The sequence below is a fragment of the Sardina pilchardus genome, chromosome 1 (genome assembly GCF_963854185.1).
Source record: "Sardina pilchardus chromosome 1, fSarPil1.1, whole genome shotgun sequence".
Classification (NCBI taxonomy): Eukaryota; Metazoa; Chordata; class Actinopteri; order Clupeiformes; family Clupeidae; genus Sardina; species Sardina pilchardus.
Genome location: NC_084994.1, coordinates 37,035,676 through 37,053,309, shown reverse-complemented (window position 1 = coordinate 37,053,309; position 17,634 = coordinate 37,035,676). Strand labels below are relative to the sequence as shown.

The window sequence follows — 17,634 nt, the reverse complement described above, 5'->3', positions numbered from 1 at the left end:
CTTATTCTTATTATTTTTTCCTGAAATGTAGACTTATGTAGGCCTATGTAGTATTTCATCAACAATATTAGCAAATTAATAAATGAATCAAGTAGAAATGAGAGGGAAGATTTCTGCTTTCATAAAAAAAAACAAATAAGACATGGCACCTCCCTCCTCTCTCCTCGGTCTTGCCTCCTCTGGTGACGTCGAGCTTTGAACGATTTCCGGGGAAAGAGCTAGTGGACGGAGGACCGTGAAGTTGCGGGTTGCGGTTTGTATGTGGCATAGACAGTAAAAGATAGGTATGTGGTCGCTTCTTTTGGGCTTGCTTCGTAGGCTAGGCCTAGGCTACTTGTTGTTTCTGCGTAGAATCCACGCAGCGCCTGCATATTCTGAGAGTGCATTTTAAACCTATGCCTCTGCGTCGACTCGAGCTGTAACTGTCAGCTCCTCATGACATCCCCAGAAAAGTCGCCAGGAGTTCGGGGAGGGGATGCCAACTTGGTCGCTTCATTAGGGCTTATTTTCAGAGACGTGCTGCGTGTTTTTGCGCAAGTGATTTTTATTTATTTTATTTATTTATTTATTTTTGCGACACTGCTCTTATGTTGGCAAGTAGCCTAACATAATAATAAGTGCCATTTAATGAAGTAAATCGATTAATATAGTATGATGATGTTGTCTTGAACTGAAGACTCAAGATTTAGCCGACATAGAGGGGCATCAGTCGAAGATTACACGGTTTTTTTTTTTTCACAGGTTTAGCTCTGGCTTGTAGGCCTACTTGTTGTGCCAACATTTTCATCATGGTTTTCATACCACATACTGTAGGCCCAGGCTACTCCATCTCCTAAACATGCTGGAGTCAAGCTATTACGCCAGTGACGGCCTAGGCTTGACGTTAGTCACGCAGTCAAGCAAATAGCCTACAATAGTCACTCGCCGAAAAGGCCTAGGCTACAAGAAAGGCAAAGAAAGACCACAACAACGTACACAATCACGTAGCAGAGTTCATAAAACGAAATACCTCTCATAGCCTGGGCCTAGGGTCTACATGACTCGGAGTCGGATCACTGCACAACTAGGCCAGGGATAACTGGATAGGAATCTATTCCCAACGGCTCTTCCACATAGGTTCAGGGGTGTGACACTTCCGTTTTTAAACGGAATAGCCTACCGTTTTTTTTTTTTTTGGTCTGGAAGTGAGACCAATTCTAGTTAGAACTGCGCAAGCTTAGCCTTGTCCGTTCACTAGTGGATTTCATTGAAAGTGAAAGCAGACGGGTAGATCTGCTGCGTTCTGAAGAGTGTTTGATTCAAGTTCAAAGTGTTTCCTAGTAGAAGCCATCTGTTTTTTCATGAAGGTATCTTAAGCCGTTTATTGAAGAGCACCCTGAACAAAAGATTTTTTGACCCAAAGTAGCCTAGCGTTCCTTTCTCTTCTTTTTTCTCTGACAAGTATATTGAAGTATAATGGAAATCAATATGCATATAACCATTAAATCTTAACATTTCACAAGATATCCAAAATTAAAAACAAAAAAATATGTTCCATACTTTAAATATAAGCAAATGGTTGCATATTTCAGTAGAAAATGGTTTGAGTAGGCCTACATAACAATTCAGAAAACCTTGAAGTTATAATAAAACAAAATATTGACTAAATGTAAAGAAACAGCTGTGGACGTTGAGCTAATCTGAATTGAGTCTACAAAAACAATTGTGAGACACCATCCCTGCATAGACCCAACGGCTTAAGATACCTTCATGAAAAAACAGAAAAATTGAGGCACTCCTATTTAGTAAAAAAAAACTTTAATACAAAAATGGCTACATGCCAACGCGTTTCAACACTTTGGTTTTCATCAGGGCATGACTGTATACTTGTCATTTCAGAGCTTCTGTCAACAAGTCTGTTAATTATTGAGCAGAAATGGGTCCACAGATCTGATCAGTCCACACAGCTGATAAAAGCTGATTTTCCTCATCAACTCCTCTTGGGCCTTTTTTCTTTCTCTATCTCTTTGTCATCTCTTTGCTTATATGTATACAGTATGATATGATATGATTGATTAGGATGGATCTCCCTCAAGAGGGTGAGGATGCTGTTGGTGGAAATCAGACAGGCAGAGCAGCGTGTGCTGTGTCCAGCCACGAGTCCCTGAAGGATGACGAGCCTGTTACTGATAAACATCAGGGGGTCAGCACAGGACAAGTGCTCTCTTATCCCAGGTGAGTTGTCACTTGTGTTACCTTTTCAGTAATGTTATACCGACTTGCAATAAAAGCCCCACCACACCAGCAGTGTAACAAGACAATAAGGCAACTAGTCAAGATATCAGATACCGTATGCCGGTTTAGGCTGACACGAGCTGAAAACATCTTCAACATGAGGTGTACTCAAAACATTTCCTCAGTGTTGGCAGCTGTTTTCATTTAGCTTCATATGCTGCAACAGTTGGGTACAGGGGGCAGCCGTGGCCTACTGGTTAGGGCTTCGGGCTTGTTGCCGGTTCGATCCCCGACTAGTCCACGGCTGAAGTGCCCTTGAGCACGGCACCTAACCCCTCACTGCTCCCCGAGCGCCGCTGGTTGGGCAGGCAGCTCACTGCTCTGGGTTAGTGTGTGATTCACCTCACTGTGTGTTCACTGTGTGCTGTGTGTGTTCACTAATTCGGTTAAATTGGGTTAAATGCAGAGAACAAATTTCCCTCACGGGACCAAAAAAGGATATATACAGTACTATGCTATATACAAATCCACAGTCAATATGAAATGAATATTATTTTTGGATAGCATTGCTTTTTTGAACATGGTGGGTTGATTTTGTTTTAGATAAGTCGATGCTACTTGTTTACTTTTGTTTTTTTGTGTGTGACAGAGAGAATTTGTGTGTCTATTTATGTCTTAAAATGTTTTCTGGCCGCTTGATCCACATTTTGTTTTAGACACGTCAACAGCACTTGAAGTGATGGTATTTCTTTATGTTAGACAAATGTTGTACAAATGTTTGTGTTTCTGTGGGTGTGTGTGTATGAAGGACCGGGTGTGAACACTTCCTGACCTTACCAACTGTTGTGGAAATGGAGGTGGAAAATTGCGGCTCAATCTACTATGTGTGTTGTCTACTCTCCTTGTGTATCCAGACCACAGACACACAGACCAGTGTCTCCAGTGCCCGGCGATGTGTCCATGAAGAGTGACTGGTCCATGGATCAGCCTCCCCATCTCAGCAGTGGACAACCACAGTCTGATCCAAAGTGAGATTTCAGCAAGTGTTTGTGTTTTTATGTGTAATCTGTGTGTGTGTTTATTACTGTGTATGTGTGGGACCACAGTTTGACCCGAAGTGAGATTTCAGCGTGTGTGTGTGTGTGTGTGTGTGTGTGTGTGTGTGTGTGTGTGGTGTGTGTGGTGTGTGTGGTGTGTGTGGTGTGTGTGGTGTGTGTGTGTGTGTGTGTGTGTATGCCTGCCTGCCTGCAGGTGTGTGTTTGTAAGTGTGTGTTGCGTCAAGATGAATAATGTGTGTCTTTGTGCTATTATTGTGTCTCTGCTGTGGATTTAGGAACATCCTGACACAGGATCAGTCCAGGTGTGGAGTGTGTGAGCAGGTGCTGAGGGACCCAGTCATCACCAGCTGTGGACACAGTTTCTGCAGGCAGTGCATCAGCATCTACAGGAGCCAGTCAGGTCCATCAGGAGACTACGACTGCCCCCAGTGCAGACAGAGACCCAGAACACAACCTGCAACTGAGAATGCTCCAGTCAAAAGGGCCATACTTACAGGTGAGGCTTGAAGACCAGAGTCTAACTGTGCATTCAGACCGAAACCGTCAAAAGCGTCAAAATCGCTGGTGAAGCTCATAGCCCGACGCTCAACCCAGTTCAGCGCCGAAAGCGTCAAAGCCACGACGTGAAACATTCGAACAAACCACAAGCAGCAATCCTGCGAGTCCTCCGAACCGTGTCATAGCTAATTAGCATAAAGTTAACTGAGGCTCAACTTTTTTTTGACGCCCGTGACGCTCATGAAGCCATGCTCAAGCCCAGAACGATTTTGACGCCGGTAACGCCGACTCTCCGTAGAAAATGAATGGTTTCCGGCGCTCTTGACGCTTTTGACGGTCTTGGTCTGAACGCACAGTAAGAGCAAGATTCATGCTGACTACGAAGACCATTTTTATTTTGAAGATGTCAGAAAAATGGTGCTGACATTTTATCAGCTGATATTGTTACACTTGGTCTACACCGGGTCTGCATTCTGGAACTGAAGCGCTCCATCTACATGGCGTAATAACAGTTGTAGAAGACTGTGCTCTATCTACATAGCGTAATAATATTTGTAGAAGACTGTGCTGCATTCACATATTTGTAAAAGACTATGCTCCACAGCATATTAATGACGTTCCATTCACATATTAATGGTTCTGGAAGAAGGTTTAATTTTTTCAAACATTTGGTGGCTACCACGTCTGGTGTAGCCAGTTCTAGCTTCTTATTCATTAGTCCTGAATTATACTGTACATTCATGTCTTTCACGCCTATTGCATGAGACTTGAGAATGTTGCTCATCTGTCCGTTTGTTTGTTTGTCTGTCTGTGTATTGCCAAATAGACAACCATGTCCTGAAGAGAGTACTGATGACCCATAAAGCCAGCATGAAGAGGAAGTTTGAGAGCATATGTGAAGGTGTCATAAGGTCAGGGACTCAAACACTCCTGAACATCTACATGGAGCTCTACATCACAGAGGGGGAGAGTAAAGGGGTGAATAATGAGCATGAGGTTTGGCAGGTGGAGTCAGCATCCAGGCCACACACCACAGAAGACACAGCAATCAACTGTAATGACATCTTCAAGCCCTTACCTGGACAGGAGAGACACATCAGAACGGTCATGACCAAGGGGATTGCTGGCATTGGAAAAACTGTCTCAGTGCGGAAGTTCATCCTTGACTGGGCAGAGGACAGAGCTAACCAGGATGTAGATTTCATGTTTGTGCTTCCGTTCCGTGAGCTGAATTTGGTCCAACATGATCAGTACAGTCTTCACAGGCTCCTGCTTGACTTCCACCCTGAGCTTAGAGAGCTACAAGGTGGTGAATACAAAGATTGCCACATTGTGTTCATTTTTGATGGTCTGGATGAGAGTAGACTTCCACTGAATTTCCGAAAGAACCAAAAGTTATGTGATGCAATACAAACATCATCAGTGGATGTGCTGATGACGAGCCTCATTCAGGGAACTCTGCTTCCCTCAGCTCTCCTTTGGATAACCTCCCGACCAGCAGCAACCAGTCAGGTCCCTTCTCAGTGCATCAGTCAGGTAACGGAAGTACGAGGATTCAATGACTCACAAAAGGAAGAGTACTTCAGGAAGAGAGTCCGAGACCAGAATCAAGCCAACAGAATCATCTCACACATTACAGCAACCAGGAGCCTTCACATCATGTGCCACATGCCAGTCTTCTGTTGGATCTCAGCCACTGTCCTTCAGAAAATACTGGAACAGGATGATGGGAAGGAAGCCCCCAAAACACTGACAGAGATGTTCACACACTTTCTGCTCATCCAGACCACCAGGAAGAACCAGAAGTATCAAGAGGAAAGTGAGACAGATAGACAGAGGCTCCTAGAATCCCATAAGGGTGTCATATTGAAACTAGCAGAGCTGGCGTCCAAGAATCTGGAGAATGGCAATCTCATGTTCTATGAGGAAGACCTGAGAGTATGTGGCATTGATGTCAGCCAAGCTTCAGTGTACTCTGGCATGTTGTCTGAGATCTTCAGGGAGGAATGTGTGTTTCACCACAAGAAGGTGTACTGCTTTGTCCATCTAAGCATCCAGGAGTTTCTTGCCGCACTTCATTTGTTTGCCTCCTTCTTGAATAAGAACATGAAGGTCCTGGAGCCATTTCTTAGCGCAAAGTCGACGTCTTTCCCAGATGTGCCTCTCGATGAGCTGCTGAAGAATGCAGTGAACAAAGCTTTGAAAAGCAAGAATGGGCACCTTGATTTGTTTGTCCGCTTCCTTCATGGCATTTCTCTGGTGTCAAATCAGAAACTTTTGCTTGGCGTCCTGACACACACACACAGCAACCCAGAGAGTGTGAAGAAAACAATCAGGAACCTGAAGGTGATGCAAAGGCAACATATCTCCCCTGAGCGGTGCATCAACCTGTTCCACTGCCTGGTGGAAATGCATGATTCTTCTGTTCATGATGACATCCAAGCTTTCCTGAAGGCAGAGAAAGGTGCCGTGAAACAGCTCACACTGGCTCACTGCTCAGCCTTGGCTCATGTGCTTCTGATGCCTGATGAGGTGCTGGATGAGTTTGATCTGAAAAAGTACAAAACTTCAGCTGAGGGACTGAGGAGACTGGTGCCAGCTGTAAGATGCTGCAGAAAGGCACTGTGAGTATCACAATGAATACTTCAATTAGATAGATACTGTAGTAGATAGATAATTTATTGATCCTCAAGGGGAAATTCAAGACACAATTGCTACACATACTGCACAATCCTGACATTTTTTGCTAGAACTCATGATTGATATATACAGTAGGGTCGATATAGAAGAGTAGTTTGCACAGAGTTTTTTTTAATTACGTCCCAAAACAAGGTGTGTGCGTGTATGCGTGTGTGCGTGTGTTTGTTAGGGCAAGGGTGGGGGTATAGATTTTTGCACATCTCAAAATTTGACAGTATCTTATTTTCCAGTTTAAATAACCATTCAGAGGTTTCCTGCTATTTATCTATTTCCTGTTGTGTGAATGTTCCCATCATGAGAATATTCCATCTCTGCACCTGATCAAATCAAATCAGCATGCAGGTGCAAATGTTCCATGTTTATATATTATATATATATATATTTATATATTATATATCTCGTGCTTCTCATGCAGCGTTTATACGTCCTCCCTCGCTCCTCGGGCCTCGATCCTCACTGATCTAAATATAGAAAGATAGAAGAAGTGATAGACTATCCCATTGTTGCCGCCCCATCATTCTTTATGTACATCAGTGAGGATCGAGGCCCGAGGAGAGAGGGAGGACGCTGAATGAGAGGCACCCATAGTGTTGCTTTGGGTCTGGCACATACTGTATGGGGGGCACTCGTATTATTTTCCTCCCTCACTCTTCCTGCAGATTTAAACATGATCCATTCTTTGCCTCTTCTGCAGACTTGCTGGCTGTAAGCTAACAGAAGAGTCCTGGGAGATTGTGACCTCAACTCTGCAGTCTGCAAACTCCCCCTTAAGAGAGCTGGACCTGAGTCAGAATGACCTGCAGGTGTCAGGAGAAAAGCTGCTCTCTGCTCTACAGAGTCCAAACTGCAAACTGGAGACTCTGAGGTCAGTAATATCGTAGACTGTATTTTGAAAAACATGCTTATAAAAGCAGACTGTGTTAACCAGACAAGAACAACATTGCTGTTTACTTGCTTTGTCCTCTGATTTCGGTCTCATTTTCATGTTTGTTTCATTCAGACTTGTTGGCTGTAAACTGAGGGGAAGATTTCTGGCCTTGGCTCTTCAGTGGGCAAACTCCCACCTAAGAGAGCTGGACATCAGTGAGAGTAAGATTCAGGACTATGAAGGAGAATTGCTCCATCAACCACTGACTCAAGACTGTAAAGTGAGGTCTGTATCTTTGCGTAGTGCACACAGACATGTGCTTTCTGTTTGATTAAAAAAGAGTCCATCTTTGTATTATCTGGCATTTCATATGTGTGATTATAGAGAGTATGAAGGACATGTTGCTTATGGTGTTTTCCTCTCTCACTGTAGACTCATCAGCTGTAGACTCAAACACAGCTCCTCTGAGGTTGTGGTCTCAGTTCTGCAGTCATATATTTCTCAACTGAGTGAGTTGGACATGAGTGGCTGTGATCTTCAAACATCAGAAGAGAAGCTGTTCTCTGGTTTTAGAAATCCAAACTGCCAACTGCAGAGACTGAGGTCAGTAATACTCTGAAAGTCTGTCCACAGATGACTTCACATTTTGGCTATCATATAATGATAATCAAATAACCATTTGACATTGTGGAAGTGTCAAACGTGTTCCAACAGCGCATTCCACTTCATGTAGCCGTCTTAGGTTGTGACAGGCTCCCTTCCTGCATGTCCACAGTAGCTAGCAGAAACATCAGCTGGGCAGAGTGACCGATCTAAGGCAGCGGCCAAAGCCTTTCCTGCCACAGTGCATCTCAGAGTCGTGTCAGCATGGGGTTGGTCCAGGAGGACAGATTATCCCCTTGGATTATTTATCCACACACACACACACACACACACACACACACACACACACAGACAGTTTATGAACCTGTTCCCTTTGTTTACTAATCCACGTGCATGGTTCCTAACATGTCCCCTGTTTCTGATCTCTAACATGTAACATGGTGGTCATTGAACAGGTTTGGACTCTTCACTGGTGTTTTGTACTTTGATGGATTGATTAGCAGTAGATTTTATTAATCACACAATGACAACAGTGCTACTTTACATTTCAATTCAATTGATATGTCTTCTCTGATTGTCACTTATTGTAATTCTTTGTTACATGGGTTATGATCTTACAGACTTGTTGGCTGTAAACTGAGGGGAAGATATCTGGCCTTGGTCCACCACGGGGCAAACCCCCACCTGAGAGAGCTGGACATGAGTAACAGTGAGCTTGAGGACCATGGAGGAGAACTGCTCCATCAACCACTGAATCAAGACTGTAAAGTGAGGTCTGTATTTTGCACAGTGCACACAGACTGGTATTTCTGCTTGAAGTAATAAACGGCTAGCATAACACCTTTATTTACCATTTCATATTTGGGAATGTAAGGAGTGTAGAGGACATGTTGCTCATGGTGTTTTCCTCTCTTTCTGTAGACTTACCAGGTGTAAACTCAAATACAGCTACTCTGAAGTTGTGGTCTCAGTTCTGCAGTCATATATTTCTCAACTGGGTGAATTGGACATGAGTGGCTGTGATCTTCAAACATCAGAAGAGGAGTTACTCTCTGGTCTTAGAAACCCAAACTGCCAACTGGAGAAACTGAGGTCAGTAGAACTCTGAAGTACACACAGGCCTTATCTACACATTCTCATGTTGGACATAGAAGAGTGTCACTGTTATTTCCTACGGGAATCAAAATAAGAATTTGTGAAGCAGTGTCTTTTATTTTTGTGTCAATATTGATGTGAGAGAGTTGGTCCAAGACCTGTTACTGTAGTATCATACTCCTTCCTGATGTGTCCCATATAGAGCTCAGTTAACTGTAGAGTATATTAATAGGACAACAACAAAATCTGTGTCACTCTTGACTGGTCTCTGATTGCATGTTTTGTGTTACATGGTCTATATTCTTACAGACTTGTTGGCTGTAAACTGAGAGGAAGATTTTTGGCCTTGACACTTCAGTGGGCAAACTCCCACCTAAGTGAGCTGGACATCAGTGACAGTGAGCTTCAGGACTGTGGAGGAGAACTGCTCCATCAACCACTGAATCAAGACTGTATAGTGAGGTCTGTATTTTGCATAGTGCACACAGACATGTGCTTTCTGTTTGATTAAAAAAAGAGTCCATCTTTTTATTATCTGGCATGTCATATGTGGGATTATAGAGAGTATGAAGGACATGTTGCTTATGGTGTTTTCCTCTCTCACGGTAGACTCATCAGCTGTAGACTCAAACACAGCTCCTCTGAGGTTGTGGTCTCAGTTCTGCAGTCATATATTTCTCAACTGAGTGAGTTGGACATGAGTGGCTGTGATCTTCAAACATCCGAAGAGAAGCTGCTCTCTGCTCTTAGAAACTCAAACTACAAACTGCAGAAACTGAGGTCAGTAATACTCTGAAAGTCTGTCCAGATTTGTATGTGGGCAGTATTGAATTATGGAATAATTGTTTGTAAAAACAGAAAAGACAGTAAGAAAGTACTGTTAAGTATACAATATAACGATGCAATAAAATGTACACATCTACAAAAAAATATACAATAACAATTGAGGTGAGGGAAGGAATAGTGCAATATCGGTATAGTCTGAGATTTAAGATTTTAAATATATGCAAGGCGGTTCAATGTCAATGTCCATGGCAGGCACGCACATGTCAATGGAGGCCACTCACTTGCCTCTTGTGGCCCGGATGTGGCCCGCGGGCCGCCGTTTGGGGAACCCTGCAGTAGGCGATTTGTCAAGCTGTTCTCTAAATGTAATAATCTGTGCTGACAAGACCCACTCTTCCCACTGTGTTTGCTCATCTGTAACATGGCATGACATTGGGTAGTGTTTGGTTCTTCATTGGTGTGATGCACTGTTACTGGACTCTCCCCATATAACAGTTATTTCCCTTGACTCTCGTGTGACTCTCCTGTTTGATTTGCAGACTTGTTGGCTGTGGACTCACTGAGAAGTCTGGGGATATTTTGGCCTTTGCTCTGCAGTCAGTAAACTCCCATCTGAGAGAGCTGGACCTGAGTAAGAATTATCTGGGGGATTGTGGAGGAAAGCTGGGCTCTGAAGCACTGAATCCACTCTGTAAGATTGAGACTCTCAGGTTGGTGTTATTGGGTGAAAATCTTGTAACAGCTTGTGTTACATAATCTCTTTCTCTACTCATATTGTTGCCGATAATAACAAGCATGTTGTCGACACTATTTTTCTCTTTTGCAGACTTGCTGGTTGTAAACTGACAGAGGAATCCTATGAGGTTGTAGCCTCTGCTGTGCAGCACATGGTCTCCCTGACAGAACTGGACTTGAGTGACAATCACATGAACATCACTGCAGTTCAGCTTCTGATTGCCTGGATAAGTCACCCCAACTGTAAACTGCTGATATTAAGGTTGAGTTTTGACTTTCTTTTTGTTTTTTATCTTGTATCTGAAGTGTGTCCTTCAGATATGGGCTGTTTATTTGCTACAAAACAAAGGTAATTGTGTGATGAAGACCAGACTAAGGGCGCACTCACACTGGGCACAGGTCACTTGTACTGTGCCAGAGTACGGTTCTCTCCCATTCTTTCTCCGCACTCTTAAGGCCCGTTCACACCAAGAACGACAACGATAGCGATAACTATAAATAAATATCGCTCCCGTTAATATGAATGACAAAGTTCACACATGAACTATAACGATAACGACATGAAGAACGATAACGTTGTTGATCACTTTCACAGCGATTTTGAGAACGATAAAAAGCTAACAGCCAATCAGAACCCATAATATTCTAGCCATCACATTCATTAACATGAGGAGAGACTTTTCTTATCGTTGGCCAGTGTGGACGCTTTTATCGTTATGGTTATAGTTATCGTTATCGTTCTCGGTGTGAACGGCCCTTTACTGCACACAATCAAACTGTACCCAGACACGGTTGACCTGCTGTGCTCTAGAATCTTTGCATGCGTGATCTGTGCTAGGGGCCACCGGCTCAAGCGGTAAGGTTAAGGGGATAGTGTGTTGAGTCTTCATTCTCCTGGTATGAGATGTTTATTTGATACACAGCTTAATACATTGATGCTTTGGTAAGGGGCCTCTTGTGTTCAATGTCAGACACATTCATGTCCGTTCATGCACAGAATCTCCTGATACAGTACATGATTTAGAATCTGAAGAATTTCTCGGTCACGTTCCTGGTGTGCTGAGGGAAGCTACACAATGTAGGAAGGAACCAGAATAGTGTTCATATTCATAAATATGTCAGAGGTCAAATTTTACTCCCACAAGTAACAGCGGCTCTGGAAATAACACTGTTTTATCTACACAATTTAAATTTTGCAACCAATCTGTGGTTCACTTGATAAGAATGTGTCATATTGTGATATTAATGATAAAGGTGATGACAAGTTTACATGTACTGCAAAATGGGCAGCTTACAGCTTACAGAATGAAAACAAAGATGACTAACTGTGGAGTTCAAGCTTTAGACGAGGAAAAATAGTTCATGATTGTCAGGATCAAGTTATATTTTTGTTGTGTTTGTTTGCACTGCTCTCAAGACTGTACGTTGACATGACTTTGGTGAATAGTACTATTTCCATACCATCATTCATATGCTTATTACCAAAAATGATCATGATATTGTGGTATAGCTTTAAGTATATGTTGCCCATCCCTTCTCCTGACATATGTTAGGATTTTCTATGAACTTCAACAACATTGTGATTATACAAATGATTTAATTAAATGATATCATTCCTTTCTGCCTTTTTCACTCTGTCTTTGTCACTCAATGCAGACTTGCTGGTTGTAAACTGACAGAGGAATCCTATGAGGCTTTAGCCTCTGCTGTGCAGCACATGGTCTCCCTGACAGAACTGGACCTGAGTGACAATCACATAAGCATCACTGGAATTCAGCTTCTAGATTCACTGAAAAGTGTCATCAACTGTAAGCTGCATACATTGAGGTTGGTGTTTTGACTTTGCTCAGGCTTTTAAACAGTGTCTTTTGATATATAGTTTCAGTACCAGTATGTTCACCACACAACATTATGCCAGTCAGTAAAAATGGGTTAGGTGTGTGGAGTGTGTTGAGAATCACTGTAGTCGTGTCGGAGTCCAGTCTAGTGTCTGATATAGTCAGTGATACATTATAACCTGTTGATGTAACAACTGCAGTTGCTGGGTTTGATATGACATCGGTCCACCCTTGATCCAGATGTAACCGCTTCAACTCTTCTGGGAAGGCTTTCCACACTGTTTAGGAGTGGAGCGCTAATGTTCTGATATTCTCCCTCTATCTCTCTCTCTCTCTCTCTCTCACACACACACACACACACACACACACACACACACACACACACACACACACACACTCTCTCTCTCTCTCTCTCTCTCTCTCTCTCTCTCTCTCTCTCTCTCTCTCTCTCTCTCTCTCTCTCTCTCTCTCTCTCTCTCTCTCTCTCTCTCTCTCTCTCTCTCTCTCTCCTTTAAAGATATGCCGGTGGAGAACTGAGAAAATGTAAGTTGATCTACTGTTGAGTGTTGTACTGTTATGCTTATGATGTTGAACTGTTCTTTATTAAGCAGCTATGTCACTGTGGCGTAGGTCACCACTGTGTGTGAAAGGCCTTTAGAGCATGTGTGAGGGTCTGTGGTGTCCTGCAGAAACAGTGGCCCTCATTTATGAAACGTGCGTACGACCAAAAACAGGCGTACGCTTGTTTCTACGCAAAGCATGGCATTTACCAATTTGAACGTGATCGGTGGCTATGCTCAAATCTCACGTCTAAATTAACAAGGTTCAGCTGGAAGTCACTGTGGCTCGAGATCACTAATGATCTCTTTTGGACGTATAATGCACCTTCATGTCGCAAATTCTAGGGGCGAGGCCATGTTTTAAGTTTCAAGATTTAATATTGTTGCATGTACTTTGCAATTCAGTGAAATTTGTATGCCATTTGTTGCAATAGTGCAAGGATAAAAGGGGTAAATGCAACTCTATATGAGACAATACAAAGACTGTACACACACACACACACACACACACACACACACACCCCCTACACAACCCCTACACCTATATGTAGGTCGACTACATAAAATCACTGGCCCAGATCTCTTTATGGGAAACTGTACATGCAGTGCTGTGGGAATTACAGTTCAGTCTTCCTACACTTCCTGACGTTCCTGTCTTTTGGGCCACAAATTGTCATATGACAACTTTTTCAACCACTGTATTTGTGTGTGTGTGTGTGTGTGTGTGTGTTGCACACATCTCCTTTTCTACCCCATGTTCTGATGAGGAAGTTCTCTCCTCTCTCCTCTCCTCTTGTGTGCAGATGCCTGTGAGCTCACGCTGGACCTAAACACCGTAAGCCGAGAACTCGCTCTCTCTGAGGGGAACAGAAAGGTGACTCTAGTGGATCAGGAGCCGCTGCCGTATCCTGACCACCCAGAGAGATTTGACTCCTATCAGGTGCTGTGCAGAGAGGGTCTGACTGGACGCTGCTACTGGGAGGCTGAGTGGAGTGGCGAAGGGGCTGATATAGCAGTGGCCTATAAGAGCATCCCGAGGAAAGATGAGAGTGAGGAGGACTGCGCGTTTGGACTTAATGCCAAGTCCTGGAGACTGTACTGCTCTGGTAACAGTTACTCTGTCTGGCACAATGATGAGCAGACTGCCATACCTGCCCCCTCCTCCCGCTCCAGCAGAGTAGGAGTGTACCTGGACTGGCCAGCAGGCACTCTGTCCTTCTACAGCGTCTCCTCTAACACACTCACCCACCTGCACACGTTCCACTCCACATTCGCTGAGCCCCTCTATCCTGGGTTTTATGCTTATTTTCGCTCCTCAGTGTCTCTGTGCCAGATCACATGACCTCCTAATCCTGCAACAGAGGAGAGCCACACACACCTGTTTACACACTCGTGTGTGTGTGTGTGTGTGTGTGTGTGTGTGTGTGTGTGTGTGTGTGTGTGTGTGTGTGCTTCCCTCCTGTGTGTGTGTGTGTGTGTGTTGCCCCTGCTCCCTTCCTCCTCTTGCCTCCTGTCACTGTTCTCACTCACTCATTCACTCACTCACTCACTCACTCATTGTCACACACACACACACACACACACACACACACACACACACACACACACTATCACTATCACTTGCTCTCCTGTGTGTGTGTGTGTGTGTGTGTGTGTGTGTGTGTGTGTGTGCTTCCCTCCTGTGTGTGTGTGTGTGTGTGTGTGTGTGTGTTGCCCCTGCTCCCTTCCTCCTCTTGCCTCCTGTCACTGTTCTCACTCACTCATTCACTCACTCACTCACTCACTCACTCATTGTCACACACACACACACACACACACACACACACACACACACACACACACAGGAGAGCAAGTGATAGTGATAGTGTGTGTGTGTGTGTGTGTGTGTGTGTGTGTGTGTGTGTGTGTGTGTGTGTGTGTGTGTGTGTGTGTGTGTGTGTGTGTGTGTGTGTGTGTGTGTGTGTCCTCTTCTGTGTTCCATCTTCCCTCTGACTGTGTTTTCTACTCCCTCAGTTTCTCTTTTCTCTACTACATATAAATGAATAAAAATAAAATGTAAAAAGTGTGTTATGTTCAGTTTCATGGCACATGTGTATTCTTTTTTGTGCTTGACCTTGACCTAAAGTAATTAAATTGAAATAAAATATAAACAAATGTTTGGTGTGTGAGTGTGTGTAGTATTGTGTTCAGTTTCAAGGCGTGTGTATTCTTAAGGAGTCTTTCTGCTTGACTTTGCCCTAAAAGAATTGTCAGGTCAAGTCCTCCTTCTATGTCATAACCCAGTATGGTTTTGATGTGGAGTTACTGTGGGGAAGAATTAGTGCAGGAGGTGTCCACTGCCTTTGAGACAATACTCACTGACAGCAGGTGTGAGTCTAGATAACAGACTGAAGATCCTCAGTACTCATGCCTCATGTAAAGGACGAGGCTGGTTCATTTATTCCCAGGGAAAGGTCCTCTAGCAATTGTGCAGGCACAGTGGAAGGCAATCAACCGACCAGCAGGTGGTGCCACACTGTGGCCGGCTAATACAACATTGAGAACACATTGATTGTCAAATTATGCCAGAGCAAGAAATTAATACTTAATCATCTTGATCAAATAAGTCATAAACACGTTGAAAGTGTTTTGTTCCAAAACCCTTTCTCCTGCTGGAAAGGGTGTTGATCTTCAGTCTCAATCACACACATAACAGACTGCATCATATTCCATAGTTTTTGCTTAGCCTGTAATATGTTATTAGAAAGCCTAATTCTTTAATTGTAGGCTACTGTTTTGTTTTCTGTGGCCCAGTAGAGATTGTCCTGCAACATTTGGTCATGTTTCTGTCCCATGCGGCCCAGCAGTGCTGGAAGGTGGCGTGCTGTCTGCAGCGGTGTCCAGCGGGACGTGGAGCCCAACTGTCAGTTGGTGAGGTTCCAGCTGAGCTGCTCCACCATGTTCCTGCTGCCTCAGGCCTACTGGGACGGCCCTGAACATCAGGGAGGTGAAAGTTCAGTCCTCACTGACTGCTGTGGAACCAGCTGTTGACCTCAATGCAAATGGAGGGACACTAGTGACCCTCAACAGAGTATCCAGCTGCTGCAGGTAAGCTGAGCAGAATGCAGTGCAGTCGGCCTGCTCAAAATAACACAGAGTTCAGTGAACAGGCACATCTGGGCTTCTCTAACACAGAGTCCAGTAAACAGGCACATCTGGACTTCTCTAACAGAGTCCAGTAAACAGGAATGAAAAATTAAAACACTATCTGGACTACAGTATGTAAACATGAAGCATTTATCATTTAAACAACTTTATATATAATGAGTTTTTTGTAAATGGGCAAAATGTATTTGTTGCCATATGGCAACAACATGCGAATATTGAACTTTTTATGTCCATTCAAATGAGTGGTATCATAGGATTACATTGCATAGTACTAGGATACTCTGGGAATATAAACAACTTTTGACAATATTTTGATGTAAAAAAAAACATTTTTACACTGTTATTTGTAATACCAGACATATTGGAGTCTTTTAGGACAATGTAAATGTTACCAATTTGCAAATTGTTTGTGGAATGAGGTTCAGATAGTATAGAGACTGGAGCGGTAAAGATGTATTTTGTGTTATATGTCACTACACAGTCAGCTAGACATGCTGTTTTCATCATTTTTGTTTAGGATTTTGGGGAACATAAGCACATTGTTGTCTTTTCCATCAAAGAAGTACCAGGATTAGCTATAATGCTGCAATGAGGAGAAAAACATTGATGTACAGTATGTAGCGGATAGAGACTGCAGTCACTCATCCTGCCTCTTTGGCTGCAGCTTTAGCACCTGAGGCCCAAAGTTCAAGGGCAAATGGGGTGACCCTTCTCTCCTCTCACTATAAATGGTGTAAGAAGTGGGCTGGCTTGCTGTGGAGCCATCCAAGGCATGCCTAGTGTGTACCTGTTGTATGAACCGCACTAGAGAACCCAAGGTTAGGTTGACTCTTGAATGTGGGACCCCAAATATGATTTAGGCATGGCTTTAGGGTAGGAGAAGCCTGTCAGGGGTGTATGTGAATGATACCTATGTCTCTCTGTGTGTACAGTATGGATTTGCACACTTTCTGAAGGGGAGGGCTCTATGACTGTGCAGTCCCACTACAGTTGATATGTCCTCTGACTGCAATAGAACCCTATGAATTTGGGGAATGAAAGTCATCCAAATGAAATACAGTAATTTAAATGATGACATTATTTAATATAAACTTTGGTTTTGATCACAACAATTACGTTATGGCCCTAAAGGAAGGCTACAGTATATATTTCCAAGGCGGACTACACTATGGCAATATAACCATGATATAGTCACTTTATTGTCCAAAATACAGTTAAATCTGTATTATGTTAGGTTTACAACTAGATGTATCAGAGCATGCCTAATGTAAGCTTAATTAGGTTCATTTCTAAAACATTTAAAATGAAATAAATGTTAGTTTTTAAAAGAAAAATGTGATTTTACAGCATTTTCCATGCTGTAAATGCCCCCCCCCCCCCCCTCCCTTTACATTTTTTAAAACTTTTTAAAAAAATGTTTTCATTATTTAAACCATTTTGAATAAGAAAAAAACATTATTATTATTTTTTTTAAGTATAGGTGATAATTCATGCAATAGAGGGTTAAGACAGCGTACAGTGACTTACTGATG

General features: G+C 43.2%; 1 protein-coding gene across 1 annotated transcript; it reads left to right on the top strand.

Moving 5' to 3' along the window:
- Nucleotides 1-215: 215 nt before the first annotated feature.
- On the top strand, nucleotides 216-14,785 carry LOC134089390 (NLR family CARD domain-containing protein 3-like). The gene is made up of 17 exons (XM_062543836.1): nucleotides 216-284; nucleotides 2,059-2,214; nucleotides 3,129-3,242; nucleotides 3,548-3,768; nucleotides 4,597-6,394; nucleotides 7,165-7,335; nucleotides 7,471-7,623; nucleotides 7,771-7,941; nucleotides 8,562-8,714; nucleotides 8,863-9,033; nucleotides 9,346-9,498; nucleotides 9,646-9,816; nucleotides 10,362-10,532; nucleotides 10,649-10,819; nucleotides 12,214-12,384; nucleotides 12,913-12,938; nucleotides 13,759-14,785. The coding sequence occupies exons 2-17, from the start codon at nucleotides 2,060-2,062 to the stop codon at nucleotides 14,295-14,297; spliced, it is 4,509 nt and encodes a 1,502-aa protein (XP_062399820.1). The 5' UTR covers nucleotides 216-284; nucleotide 2,059; the 3' UTR covers nucleotides 14,298-14,785.
- The last annotated feature ends 2,849 nt before the right edge of the window (nucleotides 14,786-17,634 follow it).

Excerpts from the sequence above, each read along its gene's own strand:
- LOC134089390 (XM_062543836.1), top strand. The coding sequence starts at position 2,060 with ATGGATCTCCCTCAAGAGGGTGAGGATGCTGTTGGTGGAAATCAGACA. Across the intron at positions 3,769-4,596 it reads CAAAAGGGCCATACTTACAG|ACAACCATGTCCTGAAGAGA; the intron begins GTGAGGCTTGAA and ends ATTGCCAAATAG. Across the intron at positions 8,715-8,862 it reads AATCAAGACTGTAAAGTGAG|ACTTACCAGGTGTAAACTCA; the intron begins GTCTGTATTTTG and ends CTCTTTCTGTAG.